This window comes from Mus caroli, chromosome 13, assembly GCF_900094665.2.
Source record: "Mus caroli chromosome 13, CAROLI_EIJ_v1.1, whole genome shotgun sequence".
Classification (NCBI taxonomy): Eukaryota; Metazoa; Chordata; class Mammalia; order Rodentia; family Muridae; genus Mus; species Mus caroli.
The window spans coordinates 59,467,328-59,482,863 of NC_034582.1; the positions used below are offsets into that span (position 1 = coordinate 59,467,328).

The 15,536-nt window shown below is 41.3% G+C and overlaps 2 protein-coding genes across 4 annotated transcripts in view; both read right to left on the reverse strand.

The window, feature by feature from the left end:
- Slc35d2 (solute carrier family 35 member D2) overlaps window positions 1-3,542 on the reverse strand; it is a 33,956-nt gene extending 30,414 nt beyond the window's left edge. The window contains exon 1 of one of the 3 annotated variants that reach the window (XM_021180001.2): window positions 3,280-3,542. In XM_021180001.2, the coding sequence (XP_021035660.1) occupies window positions 3,280-3,323 (44 nt within the window). In that variant the 5' untranslated portion in view covers window positions 3,324-3,542. Of the gene's footprint in view, window positions 1-2,611; window positions 2,785-3,279 lie in introns of those variants that run through there. The other 2 variants (XM_021180000.2, XM_021180002.2) reach the window with 2 other exon arrangements.
- Window positions 3,543-5,875: 2,333 nt separating this feature from the next.
- The window catches only part of Znf367 (zinc finger protein 367), a 19,113-nt gene continuing 9,452 nt past the window's right edge, over window positions 5,876-15,536 (reverse strand). The window contains exons 4-5 of the mRNA XM_021180841.2: window positions 14,471-14,609; window positions 5,876-8,386 (exon numbers count right to left, since the gene is read on the reverse strand). Coding sequence (XP_021036500.1) covers window positions 8,164-8,386; window positions 14,471-14,609 — 362 coding nt within the window. The 3' untranslated portion in view covers window positions 5,876-8,163. The remainder of the gene's footprint in view (window positions 8,387-14,470; window positions 14,610-15,536) is intronic.

The following is a 15,536-nucleotide window of genomic DNA, read 5'->3' on the forward strand; positions in this document are numbered from 1 at the left end:
TACAGTCATCTATAGGATGGAACACAGGGTCCCCAATGGACGAGCTAGAGAAAGTACCCAAGGAGCTAAAGGGATCTGCAATCCTATAGGTGGAACAACAATATGAACTAACCAGTATCCCGGAGCTCTTGTCTCTAGCTGCATATGTATCAAAAGATGGCCTAGTCGGCCATCACTGGAAAGAGACTTGCAAACTTTATATGCCCCAGTACAGGGGAACACCAGGGCCAAAAAGTGGGAGTGGGTGGGTAGGAGAGTGTGGGGGGGGGTACGGGGGACTTTTGGGATAGCATTGGAAATGTAAATGAGGAAAATACCTAATAAAAATATTTAAAAAAAAAAAAGATTGCAGCCAGTCATCAGCCCACAAGCTCTAGTGCCTTTGGCTGACAGAACCACAGTTGCTCCCAAACATGCCCATGACACCCTGATGTTTTTAATTGTAGATTTTGATTTTTTTTAAAGATTTACTTTATTGTACGTGTTTAGGTGTTTTGCCTACATATATGTATGTGCACCACCAGAAGAGAGCACTGGATTCTCTAGAACTGGAGTTATGGATGGTGGTGAGCCAACTTATGGGTGCTGGGAACCAAACTGAGTCCTCTGCAGGAGCAGTCAATGCTCTTAACTACAGAGCCATTTCTCCAGCCCCTTTGCATTTTATTTTACTTTAAACCAAGGTCTCTGATGGCTCAAGATGGCCTTGAACTTGATAGATCTTGCTGCTTCCACCTCCCAAGTGACAGGTGTCCACTATTGTGCAGTGCTAGAGAGTGAATCCAGTTTTTTGCATGCTAGGCAAACACTATCAACAACCTCACCACCACCCTGACATTTTCTTTTTCCTTTATGGCCTTATACTATATGTACATACTATATGTATTAACTGTCTTAAGTGTATATTCATTTTACTTAGCATACTGTTTGTGGGGTTTTTTTCATAAATATTTATTTTTATTCATTTGCTTGTGAGAGGGTGTTAGATCCCCTGTAGTTGAAGTTATAGGTAGCTGTGAACCAACCCATGTGAATACTAGGCTTTGAAGATGGTTTGGTGAGGAAAGGAGCCTGCTGCCAGGCCTAACAAACTGAATCCATCCCTGAGACCCACACAGTGGAAGGAAAAAACTGACTCTTAAAAGTTGTCCTCGGACCTATACACACACACACACACACACTCACACACACACACACACACACACACACACACACACACACACACACACACATTCAATGGCAATGGCTTATTGCTGATACACTAGGATGTGAAATTAAGGTGTTTTGTTTTGTTTTGTTTACCTGTTCTATTCACTTCAGTTACCCATATGCCTGAGAATATGGCTGTTACATCCTGAGCACACATTGTCACTAAATTTATGAAGGCTATGACCCCGCCCTCCTGTAAAGTTCTACTGGGGGTCTCCTTGGTACTTGGTCACTCCCTTCCAGTCATCTAGCCAAGTTGACTTTCTCTCTGCTCTTCCAGGAAGCCAAGCCCTTGCTGATCTCTTCTGCCTGATGTTCTGGCCCCAACCTCTGACCTTCTTCTCTCTTGGGTCACATCTGCAATGCTTTATCAGTTCTTGAACCTGTTTGTTGTTGAAGCAAAACTTCCATCGAAGATGTTCCACATGGTCCATACCATTTTTTCCACCACATACCATGGGATCAGCATAGTAGGTACTCAATAGTATCTGTTGGACTTACAATGTGTGGACCCGATGTGGATCTGAGTTTTCCCAAATATAAGACAAAAAAAGCAGAACTGTGGGGTTTACAAAGAGCCCTGGGTTGTGGCAGCTCAGGCAAGGCCCTAGGAGGTTAATATAGTCAGCTAGGTTCTGCATCTAAGGAAAATGCTAAGTATGGCCAGGGAGCAATCACCCCTGGGGCCAGATTTAAACCACAGTTCTCTCCGGATTCGACCACACAGTAGAATTAAATAGGATGCACTCCACTCTGATCTAAAAAAAAAAAAAACCTGATCTTGTAAACTAGTTGTTCTGATTCTCCAGAAATATGATGGTTATTTGAGAATGGATGATTAACCTATATAAACAAATCACACAAGTCCAGATGCAGTCGGTGGAACATGCATTTTTGTTTTGTTTCGTTTGTTTTGCTTGGAGCTGGATATGAATCTCAGTGAGAATGAAAAGCCTTGGGTTGCTTCCTCTGTACAAAACAGGTGTGGGTGTTACACACCGGAGGTGGAGACAGGAAAACTATTAGGTAGTCCAGAAGTTAACCTGTGGTGCATGAAATCCTGTCTCAAAAACACCACATAGATTAAAAGGTAATGATTTACTCAAAATACATTTATGTTTATGATGTTGTAACCTGTAATAACAGCACTAGAGAGGCTCGGTCATGAGGATTTGAATTCGAGGCCAGCGTGAACTACCTGATGAATGCCTGTCTTAAAATAAATCGTCACTTTTTTCTCAGTTGGTGTACTTATTTAATGCTTGCAAGGGTGGCTTTCTAAGTTCAGCTGGTGTGTGTTCTTGATCCCAAGTGGACTTTGTTGGGTAGTGACTTGGTAAAGGCAGAGCACACTCAGCTTTCCAAGCCCCGGCCACCCTGCATCCCTCATAACCAGCCTCACCCGTAAGTGGTCAGCAGCGCCTTGTTGACCAGCACGATGAGGAAGGAGCATGTGCCATAGAAGAGCGCCGACAGCAGCCTGGCCAGGCGAGAGGGCACCGGCGCCGTGTCGGGCTCCTCCATCTCTGCCCTCTGCCGCCCGGCCCAAACCCAGCCCGCGGTCCCGCCCCCAGCGGCCCGGGAAGAGGGTGCGGCAGGAACAGGAAGAGCCGGGGCGCGAACTCCGACCACGGCCCGCCCCGCACCCCGCACCCCCGCACCCCCGCACCCCGCGCTGGTGCCTCTAGTGCGCTCTCTCTTTGGAAGTGTCCAAAAAAAAAAAAAAAAAAAAGCCGAAAAACTGCCTTAGCCGGCACCCCCAGAAAGGCTGAGGTTCGTTTCCGTTTTTGTTTGTTTGTTTTAAAAAGTATAATTTATGTCCTACAGGACGCGCCTGAGTAGCGAGTTACAGATGCGGTCTTGACAAATGAACAGAACCAAGCAAACACGCAAATCTGAGCACAACATCCCCACAAAGGGCAAGAGTCCCCCTGAGTACTTAGGATGTGTCAGCTGTGGTGCTGGGCTACACCTCCCTGCGTGTGTTCAGAGCGCCCCCATATACCCCGGTGGTTGGCATGCCGGTAATTCCCAGTTTACAACTATTACTAAAAATGCTTCCAGGCATACCTCAAGACAAGCGCTTGTGCGGAACGCTTCTGTTTCTCGTTCATCAATGCCTAAGACTGGCATCCACCATACATGCCATGTATTCGGCTTCTCTTCCTCTGGGCACTTTTGGTAAATTCAGGCCTCCCTCACTAAAGGCCCACTTCTCCCTAGGACAGCAGCCCCAGGATCCCTGGTTCTTGTGAATAAAAGCTCAGAGCTGTAGAACGACTCTCAAGTTTGTTCTCATGTTCAGATGTATTGCACTTTGATCAGTATTAACTTGCATTCCACAGCCAAAATAGCGTTTTTTGAGTTCTGACTGCACACACCAGTGTTAGGTCCAAAGGGCTCCTCATTCCCTGGCCAAAGAGCAGGCTCACTGACTTGGTTCAAAATTGAGTATAGGCTCAGCTCAATCTGGACCATAGGAAGATTCCTGGCAGTTCGATAAATGCCAGCAGAAACAAATAATCCATAGCTTAGGGGAGATCAGCGGCTTGGTTTGGATAGAACATGGAGGTGTCCCCTGGTCCATCTGTGTGTATCTCTTCTGGTTGTTCTGCATTGTGGGTATAGAAGGGGCACAGTAAACTGCCAACATGACCTGACCGTTCTTTCCATCGTGTACCACTGAGGTTTGTGTTGTAGGTTAAGAAAAAGTACCCTCACCGGGCATGGTGGCACACGCCTTTAATCCCAGCACTTGGGAGGCAGAGGCAGGTGAGTTTCTGAGTTCGAGGCCAGCCTGGTCTACAGAATGAGTTCCAGGACAAGCCAGGACTACACAGAGAAACCCTGTCTCGAAAAAACCAAAACCAAACAAACAAAAGTACCCAGAGCAGAAGGGGGAGAAAGAAGATGGACTTGCAAGCAGTCTAGGCATGGCCAGGGAAGTGGGAGGGGATAGTGGAGATAGCAATAGATAGAGAACAGAACATAGAGAGCACTAGAAGATAGCAAGAGAACAGGAAAAGAGAGTAACAGGTTATAAAGCGGATGAGGAGCTGGAGGGGTTATGGCAGGCAGGAGACTAGGGAAGGAGCCTGGAGGCCTGTGCACCACAGAAACATGTCAATGGAGCCACACGTCCCTTCTGAGGAATGCTGGCTTTTATCTTACTGCCAAAATCCTCCTATAGTCCAGGTTGAGTTGGGCCTAGACTCAATTTTGGACTGAATCAGTGCCCTTTTGAGGGAAACTGGGGTACTCTTGGACCTGACAATCAGGGCAGGGAAACCTTGAAAGATCAACCAAAAACAACTCAGGCGAAAAGAAAACCTAATGGGTCCTTCGAAGGATGATTCTAAACTCCACACCCTTGAGTAAAAGGAAATCTCCACTCATTACCCTAATTTAAGAACTGAGATAGGGCTAGCAATAGTTAATATTAACTACACCAGAACCTCATTCATCTTTGCTAACTGGGTTAGTAAAGTATAGAAGACACTCGCTACCAAGCTTGAAGCCCTGAGTTTGATCCTTAGAACCTACACGTTGGAAGGAGAGACCAATTACAAAAGTGATCCTCTGGCTATCTATCTCCACACGAGCCATATAGCACATGCACTTGCGTGTGTGCACACACCCAAACACTGCATAACAAATGTTTTTCTTTTTCAATTAACTCCACTAATGTAGTTTAATAAAAAAAATAAAATAAAAAGGACATGAGTGCTATTAGGTATGATGGTTTGTTGTAGACAGAAGGAAGATATAGCCAGAGGCAGAGACATCTGGGAGGGTCCAGAATAAACATGACCCTGAACCATGCCCAAGTGAGGAGAGGGAGAGGGAAAAGCAACCCAGCTCCTGACTGGAGAGTTCAGGGTAGGGGCAGGGTATGCCAACCAGGAGGACCCTGCAACAGGTAGGAACTGAGGGATGCTGAGAGAACCTAGTGGCCAGTCTGCTTTGATATGTTAATAGGCAACCCAGTTAGCCATTTGTCCTGGTTTGAGATCTAAGGTCAGTATATGCATATGTGCACATATATGTATACAGATGCACTCACTCATCTCAGCACAGGTAGAGGTCAGAGGTTGACACTGGGATCTTTCCTCAGTCTCTCTCCTTTCCCTATTTTGACTGCAGCAAGCACTTGGCCATCTCCCCAGCCCAGCATGTTAGCACTATGATGAATGAAGTAAGGAAATTAATATCCACAATCCAGCCCAGTGTTAATAGGGCAAGTCTTTAAAACCAGCACTGAGGAGGCAGAGGCAAGCAGATCTATGTAGTGAATTCCAGGCATGTCAGGGTTACAAAGTGAGACCCTATTTCAAACCATAATTTTAAAGAAACAGCAAATTATACTATGCTTAAAAAAAAAAAAAAAGCCTGAAGGCTGGGTACCTGATGTAGCTCAGCAGTAGGATGCTTGCATAGTGTATATGAGACTCTGAAGTCAACCCACAACCTCAAAAAAGCTGAGACAACTGAGACAAAGAATGTCAGGTTGAGGGTTGTTTCCATTTTTTTTTTTTTGGATCTATCCAATCATATCTCTATCTATCTATCTATCTATCTATCTATCTATCTATCTATCTATCATGGTTTTTGTATTTTTGATAGAGAAACAAATCATAAAAACTGCAAGAATGACCCATGTACTTTATGCTTTAAATTAAAATAAAATTTTATTCAAAGCATCTTTTAAAATTACAGCATGTTTATTAATATGCTGTTAACTCTGCCAAACTACAACTTAGCCATATGAAGCATAAAACACTTCAAAAATCTGAATGTAACCACATTTTTAAAACAAAAAGCAGTCATAACACACCTCAAATTTTAGATGCCAATGTATTTTGTCCAAGTACATAGCTTATATCAAAACAAAATATATAACCCTTTAAAACATGGCCAATGGCAAGCAGTTGGAATAATTTCTTAAACCATCCAATCATACAAATAAAAAATTCATGTGAATATTAACCTCAATGGTTGACAAAAGTCAATTGAAGAAACAAAGCAAGCCCTTACTTTTTGAAGGCCTTAAATCTTATCTGCGAATTGACTAATTGCATTTTTCAATTGTACTGCTGTCCTTAAGGTGAGTTGATCAGATTTAAAATTTCCCAAGTCTGATGAGTGTTATGTTTTGGTTCATACACTCCCATTTATCTGAGGAAAATTTCTAGAGAAAATATTGAACCCTAAACCAAGAATATTTAGATGCTATGTATGGTCGGTCTCTTATCATACTTATAAGTGCTCCAAGTTAAAATTCTACATACCAGATTACAGATAACATTCTTAGACCATTACAAATATAAATTCTCTTATTACAAAAAGCCCCTAAAGATCTGACATTGACTGTACAGAGGAATTCCATTTTTAAAGTATGTCCTCATCATACACATTATTCTAACTACCACAACTTCAGCTTCACACTGGCGCTTCTCACGACATTTCCTACCTCCACTCTCCAAGGCTACACAATTTAACTACTTGTGTACTGCAAGCACCGAGATTTTAGCCTACATTCTCAGTAATGTGTAATCTACACTTGTAGGATGCTATCTCAAAAAAAAAAAAAAGGCACTGAGGAGCCCATCTTTCCTCCCATTACTTTGAAGTCTCCAATTAAGGAGTCTATAAATCACTATGCTCTGCATATAATTTCATTCAACTTTTAACAAAAGCTCAAGTGATAGATTCTTGACTCCATAAAAGAGGTGGCTGCTTGGCCCCTAGAATTCTATTCATGCCTTAGTACACAACGTGCTCGATAACTTCATCTATTTGGAGAAAATGGTTTTGAACCACCAGACAAGACACTTGCAGCTAAAACTATCTCAGAAGCCTGCATATTTGAGTAGCCAATATTTACTCAAGTGTTTAACTGATAGCTAAATTTAGTGAACACAAAATAGCTTGGCATGTTATTCTGAAGTGAAGCAGAAAGGTGGCAATATGCACTGAAAATATAAATATGGAGGCTTCCATCCACTAATAACGCTAAACAAGCAGAACAATTAAAATTTAGTGTTTACTATCAAAAGACCTAAAACATTTCACTACAAAACAACCCTGCAGATGTCCCTTTTATTAATACAAACACAAGTGCCAATCTCATTACAGGGCCCATAATAGATCTCACTGGTGTACACATACATGCACCAGTTGCCAGGTTACATAGACTTTGCAAGATTAATCACTCAGGTCCAGCAGCTGAGCAATGTGCAAAAGTCTCCAGTCAACAAGCCAAGTGACGAGCGCTTTCTAAGCATCAGCATTACAGTGAGTTAAAAAGCCCAGGAAGATGGGATAAAACTCATTTTATACCAATTTTAAAAACTAGTACCCATCTTACCAAGAGCCTCAAATACCTTTTTTCTTCCAAGTCCATAACTTATATCATCTTTCCAAATAGTTGGCCTCCCATTTCTCTGGACTTATTGGCCATGCTATTTTGCAATTTAAAAATATGTATTTTATACATATGTCTCACACTGCTCTGCTTCAGTGTTTACAGTACTGTCACACACACTAACATACATTGTTAAAAATGATCTTATAAATAATCTATTTCAACCTTCTTTGGCTATTTGTACCAATCTGTTTTTTTCACACAAATGTCTTATTCACAAAGTGCTTCCTGTGAGAACTGCTTCCAATGAATGCATTAAACTTGCAAAACCTAGCTTCCCACAACTTGTAGCTTCTACCCTGTAACTGCAATCCATATTTACAAAATAGTTTAAACTTTACATCAAATCTATTTCCGTATAAAAAAAAGTGCAATTCTCTCTCACCCCATTTGAGGCAACAACATTCTTCATAAGTTTCTACAGAATAGCAGCCTATGATAAGCAAATAAGGTGCTTAGCTTATGCCCAAGGATCTACTTTGTAAGTATGCTGGGCAGTACTTTTGTACAGTGAAGAGTCAGTGTGGGAGCTACTGGCGGAGTGGTGCCCCTGTCAGATTGGCCAGCTCAATGAGTGCCAGGGCCCCATGCAGCCTCTCTCGTTGCTCTTGCAGCCGGCGCTGGGCGCCACTCTTCTCATCGTCTTCCTCATCAGACTGGAGGTACTCCAGAGGGTCTTGCTGCTCCTGATCAGCCTTCTGAACTAGCTTGCCTTTTAGGGTGGGGGTACGTTGTTCTCTCATCTCCCAGTACCTGTGTAAAAGGCAAACATATTGTTTATATGGCAGATATCAGATTGTCAAGTATTTTCTTAGTGGGGCTGGAGAGGTGGTTCAGAGATTAAGAGTACTAGCTCCTCTTCCAGAGGACCTGGATTGGGTTCCCAGGACCCACGTGGCAGCTCACAATTGTCTGTACCTTCAGTTCCAAGGGATCTGATGCCCTCTTTGGGCCCCATGAACTCCTGCACACAAATACACTCAAGTACAAACACATAAAACACTTTTTAAAAATCATTCTTAGATCTCAAAAGATGGAGTACAACAGTAACAAACATGTACACTTTACACCGATATCTCATCTTGCCTAAATCAGACCCATTACATACTGACAGGAATACAAATAGCTCAGCCACTACTGAAATTTTGTGGAACTTCATCAAAATACTCAAGATACAACTGCCATATGACCTAGATATGCCACACCCAAGTCAACAGACTATGGAGATACCTGCACATGTAGTCTAGCACTGTTCATAGTGCCACTGGCCACTGTTCACAGCAGCCAAACGTAGGTAAAAAGATGATCAAACAAAGAAAACGTGGTATGTAACATTGTTGGGACACAGTCCAAGACTGAAGTAGCGTGAGATTTCTGAGTGCTTGTGATAAAACTCCAAAAAAACAAACCAAGAGTCTAGTGACCTCAGTTTCTTCCACAATATGGAATTGTTCTTGGATTATGCTTTTGTGCTCCTTCCAGGTACAGTGGATAGAAGTGAACATATTAGTTACAACAACTGTTATTTGTTTATATGCCTCTATGGAAAAACATGTTTATGCTGTATGAGGCCTGCCCTTGTAACTGTACTTGTATTGTACAGTGACTTCTCTTAACCCTCAGAGTAAAAATTGTCTGACGCTCAGAATAAAGTTGGCTATTGCATGAGACATTAGTTCACCTCATTGATTGGCTCCATTCTCCCAGGTCCCACCAAGGGCAGTATAACAAGGACCTGGAGTCAGCTAAGAGATTAGAGAGTAAGAGCCATGATTGAGTGTCTACATCATTTTTTAAAAGAACACAAGTATTAAAATCACAACTATTAAATTGCTTGCAAGATGTTTATAATTACAATCACTTGTTTTCACAGTAAGAAATTTTAGATGAAGTATAGGACAGAGTCTGAAAGAATATTGAAAAGGCATAAAAAGGTGAAAAGATCCCACTCAATTATGGGTTGCTTGGGCATTAATTTGGACTGTTATCAAAACACCTAAGGAGGATATTAATCATGAGGAAGATATTCCTTGCATATTATATTCCTTGCATGAATATAAACTGGATGATTAAACTTTAAAATGGGTAAAAAAAGGCAAAAAGGATTTTCCCCATTCAGGCAAAATTCAAAGTAAAAACAGCTCCACCAATAACTATGCTGGTGATGTCTCCCTCAGCACCCTTACTAGAGCTTCTTCAGATGTGTATCATCCATCGCCTGAAAATGACCAAGAAGAATGGGGTGAGAAATTTCATAATCTAATCTTGAATTCTTTCCATTTTTTGATGAGGATTTAGGAGAGCCTATGAAAAAGTTAACTTTATAACCTAAGCAAACTAGGGTACAGCAAGGAAATGAAATTCATTTACCAATTCCTCTTCAAGCCCCACGAGCTGTTTCTTTCCAATGTACTAACCAATCCATTTGAAACCCTAAAAGGAAAGTCAGTGTTGGCTAGTTCCCATATAGTATCTCAAGAAGCAAGAAAAGAGTTAGCTATCTCAATTCAGACTAAAAGAGGCAATTGTGTTATCATGTGGATCCTTGACTGCCTTTAAACTTATTTTCCCCACCTTTGGAATGGATTTATTTACACTGTAAGAGCCATAAAATACTAACTGCTTACCTTCCTTTTCTTGTAAGTCAGGGGAGGACCCAATGTCAACAATTGTATTAATTTGATTCTTGTATTATAATCACCCTCAACCAACTATCAGTTTTTAAAAGCATGACAGAAGTCTACAGATTTTTTTCTTTTTGTTGTTGATGTTTTCAAGACAGGGTTTGTCTGTGTAGCCCTGGCTATCCTGTAACTAGCTCCGTAGACCAGGCTGGCCACAAACTTGGGAGATCTGTCTGCATTTGCCTTTTGAGTACTAGGATTAAAGGCGTGCACCAACCACCCCAGTTACTCCCTTACTATGAGCGTAGAGGAAATCATGGTCCAGCTGGCAATCTGTGGGGTTCTCTCATATGAACTGAATATGTGATTATAAAAAAAAGTGTCCAATCTTCTCCCATTCCATAGGTAGATACTTATTTTATTGATGGTTCATCTAAAGGTAGAGGAGGGATTCATGGTCCAGACTGTCATTTACCTAGTAATACTTTTCTTCAGCCCAATAGGTAGAACTGGCTGTTTTAATTCATCTATTACGGTTAATTCATAAAATCTTTGTAAACTATTCTCTGGGCTAACCTAGGCTTAGTCCTGGAGGCTTCCAGCCTCTGTACAATCTTATCTATGCCTAGAATGTTTTCAGCCTCTGAGACCTGCTGCTGAATAAGCTCATCCCTTTCTGAGCTTTGGCTGGATGGTTCAACTCAGCTGTTCTGGCTCAAACTCCTCTCCACGCTGACTGATTCAATCTGGCTTCTTTCTCTGCCTCTCCTGAATTGCTCTGTTTAGCCTCAAAATAACTCTAGCAATCTGTTCTAAATCTTTTAGTTCCTTCTCATTCTGTGGCTCCTCCTGCCCCAGGCCATCAAGGATGGTGGAGGGCAGTGGAAGTCACTAGAAAGATAGCAAACCTCCAGTTAAAGGGCAAAAAGAGAGACTGTCTAAGTCGTGTCTGCCAGTCTAGGGTACGATAAGCCCTATGCACCAAGGGAGAAGTAAACACACAGAGCCCTATGTCACCTGAGAATCTCTTTCCAGCAATGCCAGCTACTTTGGCCTATGCATCTCTGAGTTCATGTATTGGTCTTATGTTCCTCATCCTCCTTGCCCTTCAATTTGTAGATTGTATGGACCCAGCTTCTGTTAGCTTTACTAATGAGTGGCTCTGTGTTCATGACTGGACCTTGGGACTGTAATAAACTTATTCATTCTAAAAGGGGAACACATTTACTTTTTCCTTGAATTTGAATAATTTCCCATTTGCAAAGGATATCATGATATTTGTGATCCTAATAAAGAGCAAATATGGGCTTCCAGTCTACAAGAGACCAAAGCAACTACTCATCAGTTTCTTTTCAGGCTAGCCCCTCGATTTCCTTTTTGATCAATATAATAATACAATCAATAGTATTGACACAGTTTTGATCCCTATTCTTGGGGGCAGAGTATTAGACACAATACTTTCACTACTCTAAAATTATTCACTATGTTTGTAATTTGTTTAAAGGATATTCATGCATCAAATGACAATTTATCTACAACATCTCAAATTGAAACTACTCTGGATATCCTTCATTTAAAAAGTTGAGAACATGGTCCTAGAATGAAGTCATGTGAGATTTCTGAGTGCTTGTGAGAAAACTCCAAGAAACCAAGACAAGAGTCTTGATTTGTTTGGTTTTTGAAGACAAGGTTTCTGTGTAACACTAGCTGTCCTGGAATTCTTTTTGTAGACCAGGTTGGCCATAAACTCAGAGATTCACCTGCTTCTTCTGTCTCTCAAGTGCCCTGGGATTAAAGGCCTGTGCCACTGCCACCTAGCAAGGCTTATGATCTCAGTTTCTTCAAATATACATGCTTTCAAGCACCTCCCAGGTGTAGTGGTCTGGAGTGAGTTTACTTCAGATTATTCAATACAACTAGCTGTTGTTATTTGTTTATATTGCCCTTGTGATTGTACACTTTGCTTGTTACTTCTCTTAATACTCAGAGTATAAACTGTCTGATGTTCCGAATAAAGTTAGCTATTGCATGAGACTTCAGTCTGTCTCATTTATTGGCTCCATTCTCCCAGGTCCCATCACAGTAAATAATACATAATGGATTTTTGTTTGTTTTTTTGAGACAGGATTTCTCTGTATAGCCCTGGCTGTCCTGGAACTCACTCTGTAGACCAGGCTGGCCTTGAACTCAGAAATCCGCCTGCCTCTGCCTCCCAAGTGCTGGGATCAAAGGCGTGCGCCACCACCACCTGGCATGGATTTTATTTTATTCAGCCGTGAAATTGTATAGAGACAGAAAGACAAATGTCACATTTTCTCTCATTTGTGGATTTCATCTTTATATAGCCACACTAAATTATTTATATGTCATGAAAGTAGAAATAAGTCTGAGGGAATGAAGGGGACTAGGAGAAAAGAAGGACACAGGGATTGCTGTGATCAATGTACTTGATAGACTTGTATGTATTTTATGAAACCCATTACGATATCTAATGAATATACACTACTAAAAATGAAATTTTGTTAAAATGGATCCTTAGTAAGTATCTGTAGCTATTCAGACGTAGTACATGGAAATCCCATTTATATGGAAAACTTAGATTGGAGAATAAAGATTCCTGTTCACGTGTCTATATAATCAGACACTTGCTGTTTTAAACCTCCCACTGCATTCTCTAATCACGTTTGCCATTACACTATATGGTGCCCTGGATATGTAGCTCAGAGGTAGAATATCTGTATAACATGTATGAAGCAAGGCTCTGAGTTCAATCCCCAACACAACAAACAAACAAAAGACCCCTACCTTTATTTATATCTATCTATATTATGTATGAGTGAACCTTAGGAGCCTATCTTATCTTCTGATTCAGTAGCAGAGTATCTACCTAATACATACAAGGCCCTCAGCATCAGGAGCTTCAGAACCATGGGGGGAGGGGGGAACTTTTTATTTAATAAAATAATGGTTTTTGTTTTTTTCAAGACAGGGTTTCTCTATATAGCCACCACCCCAGCTTTGGTTTCTTTTGGGGGTGGGGGTGGTGCAAGGGTAACTTTTGACAGGATTGAACATTAAACGTATGAAATAAGATCAACAGCCAGGTACGGAGTCAGGCAGGTCTCCAAATTGAGTCCAACCTGGTCTACAGAGTGAGCTCAGAACAGTCACGGCCACACAGAGAAACCCTGTCTGGAAAAACAAAAACAAACCAACAAACATAAAAGAAAAAAGAAATATGACCAAGAAAGTAATGTCAATAATACACTTTATCCAAAAATATTTAACATTAGTTTTAATTCTAGCTTAGTCTTATTGTAACCACTTGATAAGTCACAAGAGAAAATGTAAATGTCCACTCACTGTGTCTAAAATGCATATTTAAATTGTCATCTTTGTTGAGGGATTAAAGGTACATGATTTAGGAAATCTATCTCTGGACACTAGGAACACTGGCAGTACATAGGCATTAAAAGAACTGTTAGTTCAGTACAACTTGAAGACTAGAAAAAGAGAATCCTGACAGGTCACAGGGGCTCTGAGTACTATAGCAAAGGTTTGGGTTCCACACTGAGGATGATACTAGCCTCCACCTATGAAGTTGGTCCCAGACTGTTTGTTCTAGGAGTTCCAGGGGAAGGTCAAGTAAGCTTTTCCTGAAATGATATTTAGCCCGAGTAAGAAAAAAAGATGAGCAGAACGGCTAAAGGAAGAAGTGAGGCCTCCTGCCAAGAGCAGAGAAGCCTGAAACAACAGTGACATGGTTATCAATAAATACCTGCCCATTGTGGCATAGCAGGCAGGAAGAGCTGTAGCAGCACAATAAGGGACCCAACAGCACTGCAGAGAAACTTCAGTGATGTTAACAACAAACAAGTTTTTAAGTCAAATATTCTCAGAGAAAGATTTTATGCTGACCTCCTTGTTGCCATTCATGTTGCCTCCTTGTTGCAAGTTCATGAGTGTTCCATATTTTTCAACAGTGAAACAAAGAAAATGAAATACACTGTGCTTGGGGCACATAAACTATTATTTCTGTCACATACAGATCCCAAGCACTGATGACAACTCTACAGGAAATTAAGGATTATTCTGAACTATTTTATAAAACATACATAAGTAATTTACTTAAAATGAAAGAATGCCCAAACTCTAACATAAACCCAAGCCCCAAAGACATCTTCTGGGAGACCACACACAAACACAGCCTTACTTTGCCAGCCACTCAGCAGCAGCCTTGTTGTCCGTAGACTGGTGTTTGCTGAGTGCGTCCGTTGGCTCTTCTCTCTTCAGCCGGGCATAAGGGTGCTTTGGACAATGGCGGTTTGCATGGGTGAATCTGCTTAGGCACCCTTTAAAACACAGAAGGAAATGCTCACCAGAATGTGACCATTCAGGCATACGAAATATATACAGCTTCGATATATACAAAGGAAGGCAGAGAGATGCTGAATTCTTTAACCACACAAGCTTCTATGGAAGCTTCCGAGGCACATCCATAAAATCCAATGCCCTCTTTAAAAAAAAAAAAAAATTTAAAGATTTATTTATTTAGTGTATGTGAGCACATTGTAGTTGTCTTCAGACACACCAGAAGAGGGCATCGGATCCCATTACAGATGGTTGTGAACCACCATGGGGTTGCTGGGAATTGAACTCTGGGAGAGCAGCCAGTGCTCTTTACCGATGAGCAATCTCTCCAGCCCCCACCCCCACCGTCCGTCCTCTCTGAGCATGGTATATATACATACATATATAATATATATACAAATACACACACACCACATACTCATAAGATAAATTTTAAATACAAACAAAACAAGGGTTTTCTAATGAGTCAGGCATGGTGTTACACACCTTTGATTCTAATTCTAGCACTCAGGAGGCAGAGGCAGGTGGATTTCTTTGAGTTTGAAGCCAGCCTGGCTTATATAGGGAGTTCCAGGCCATGCAATACTACACAGTGAGACCCTATTTCAGAAAGAAACAAAAAGGTTTCCTCTCATATGTGGAAACTAAAAATAAATAGCCTGTAAACACTTATAAGATTTTAAAAAATAATCAAGAAAACTACAAAAAAAGGGGGCAGGACTATACTGAAATGTGTGTGTGTGTGTGTGTGTGACTGTGATTAAACTAACTAACTAACCAACCAACCATTCATTTAAGAGGGTCAGCAAGATGGCTCACTGAGTAAAGGGTTTGCCACCAGCTGGGCAGTGGTGGCGCACGCCTTTAATCCCAGCACTTGGGAGGCAGAGGCAAGCGGATTTCTGAGT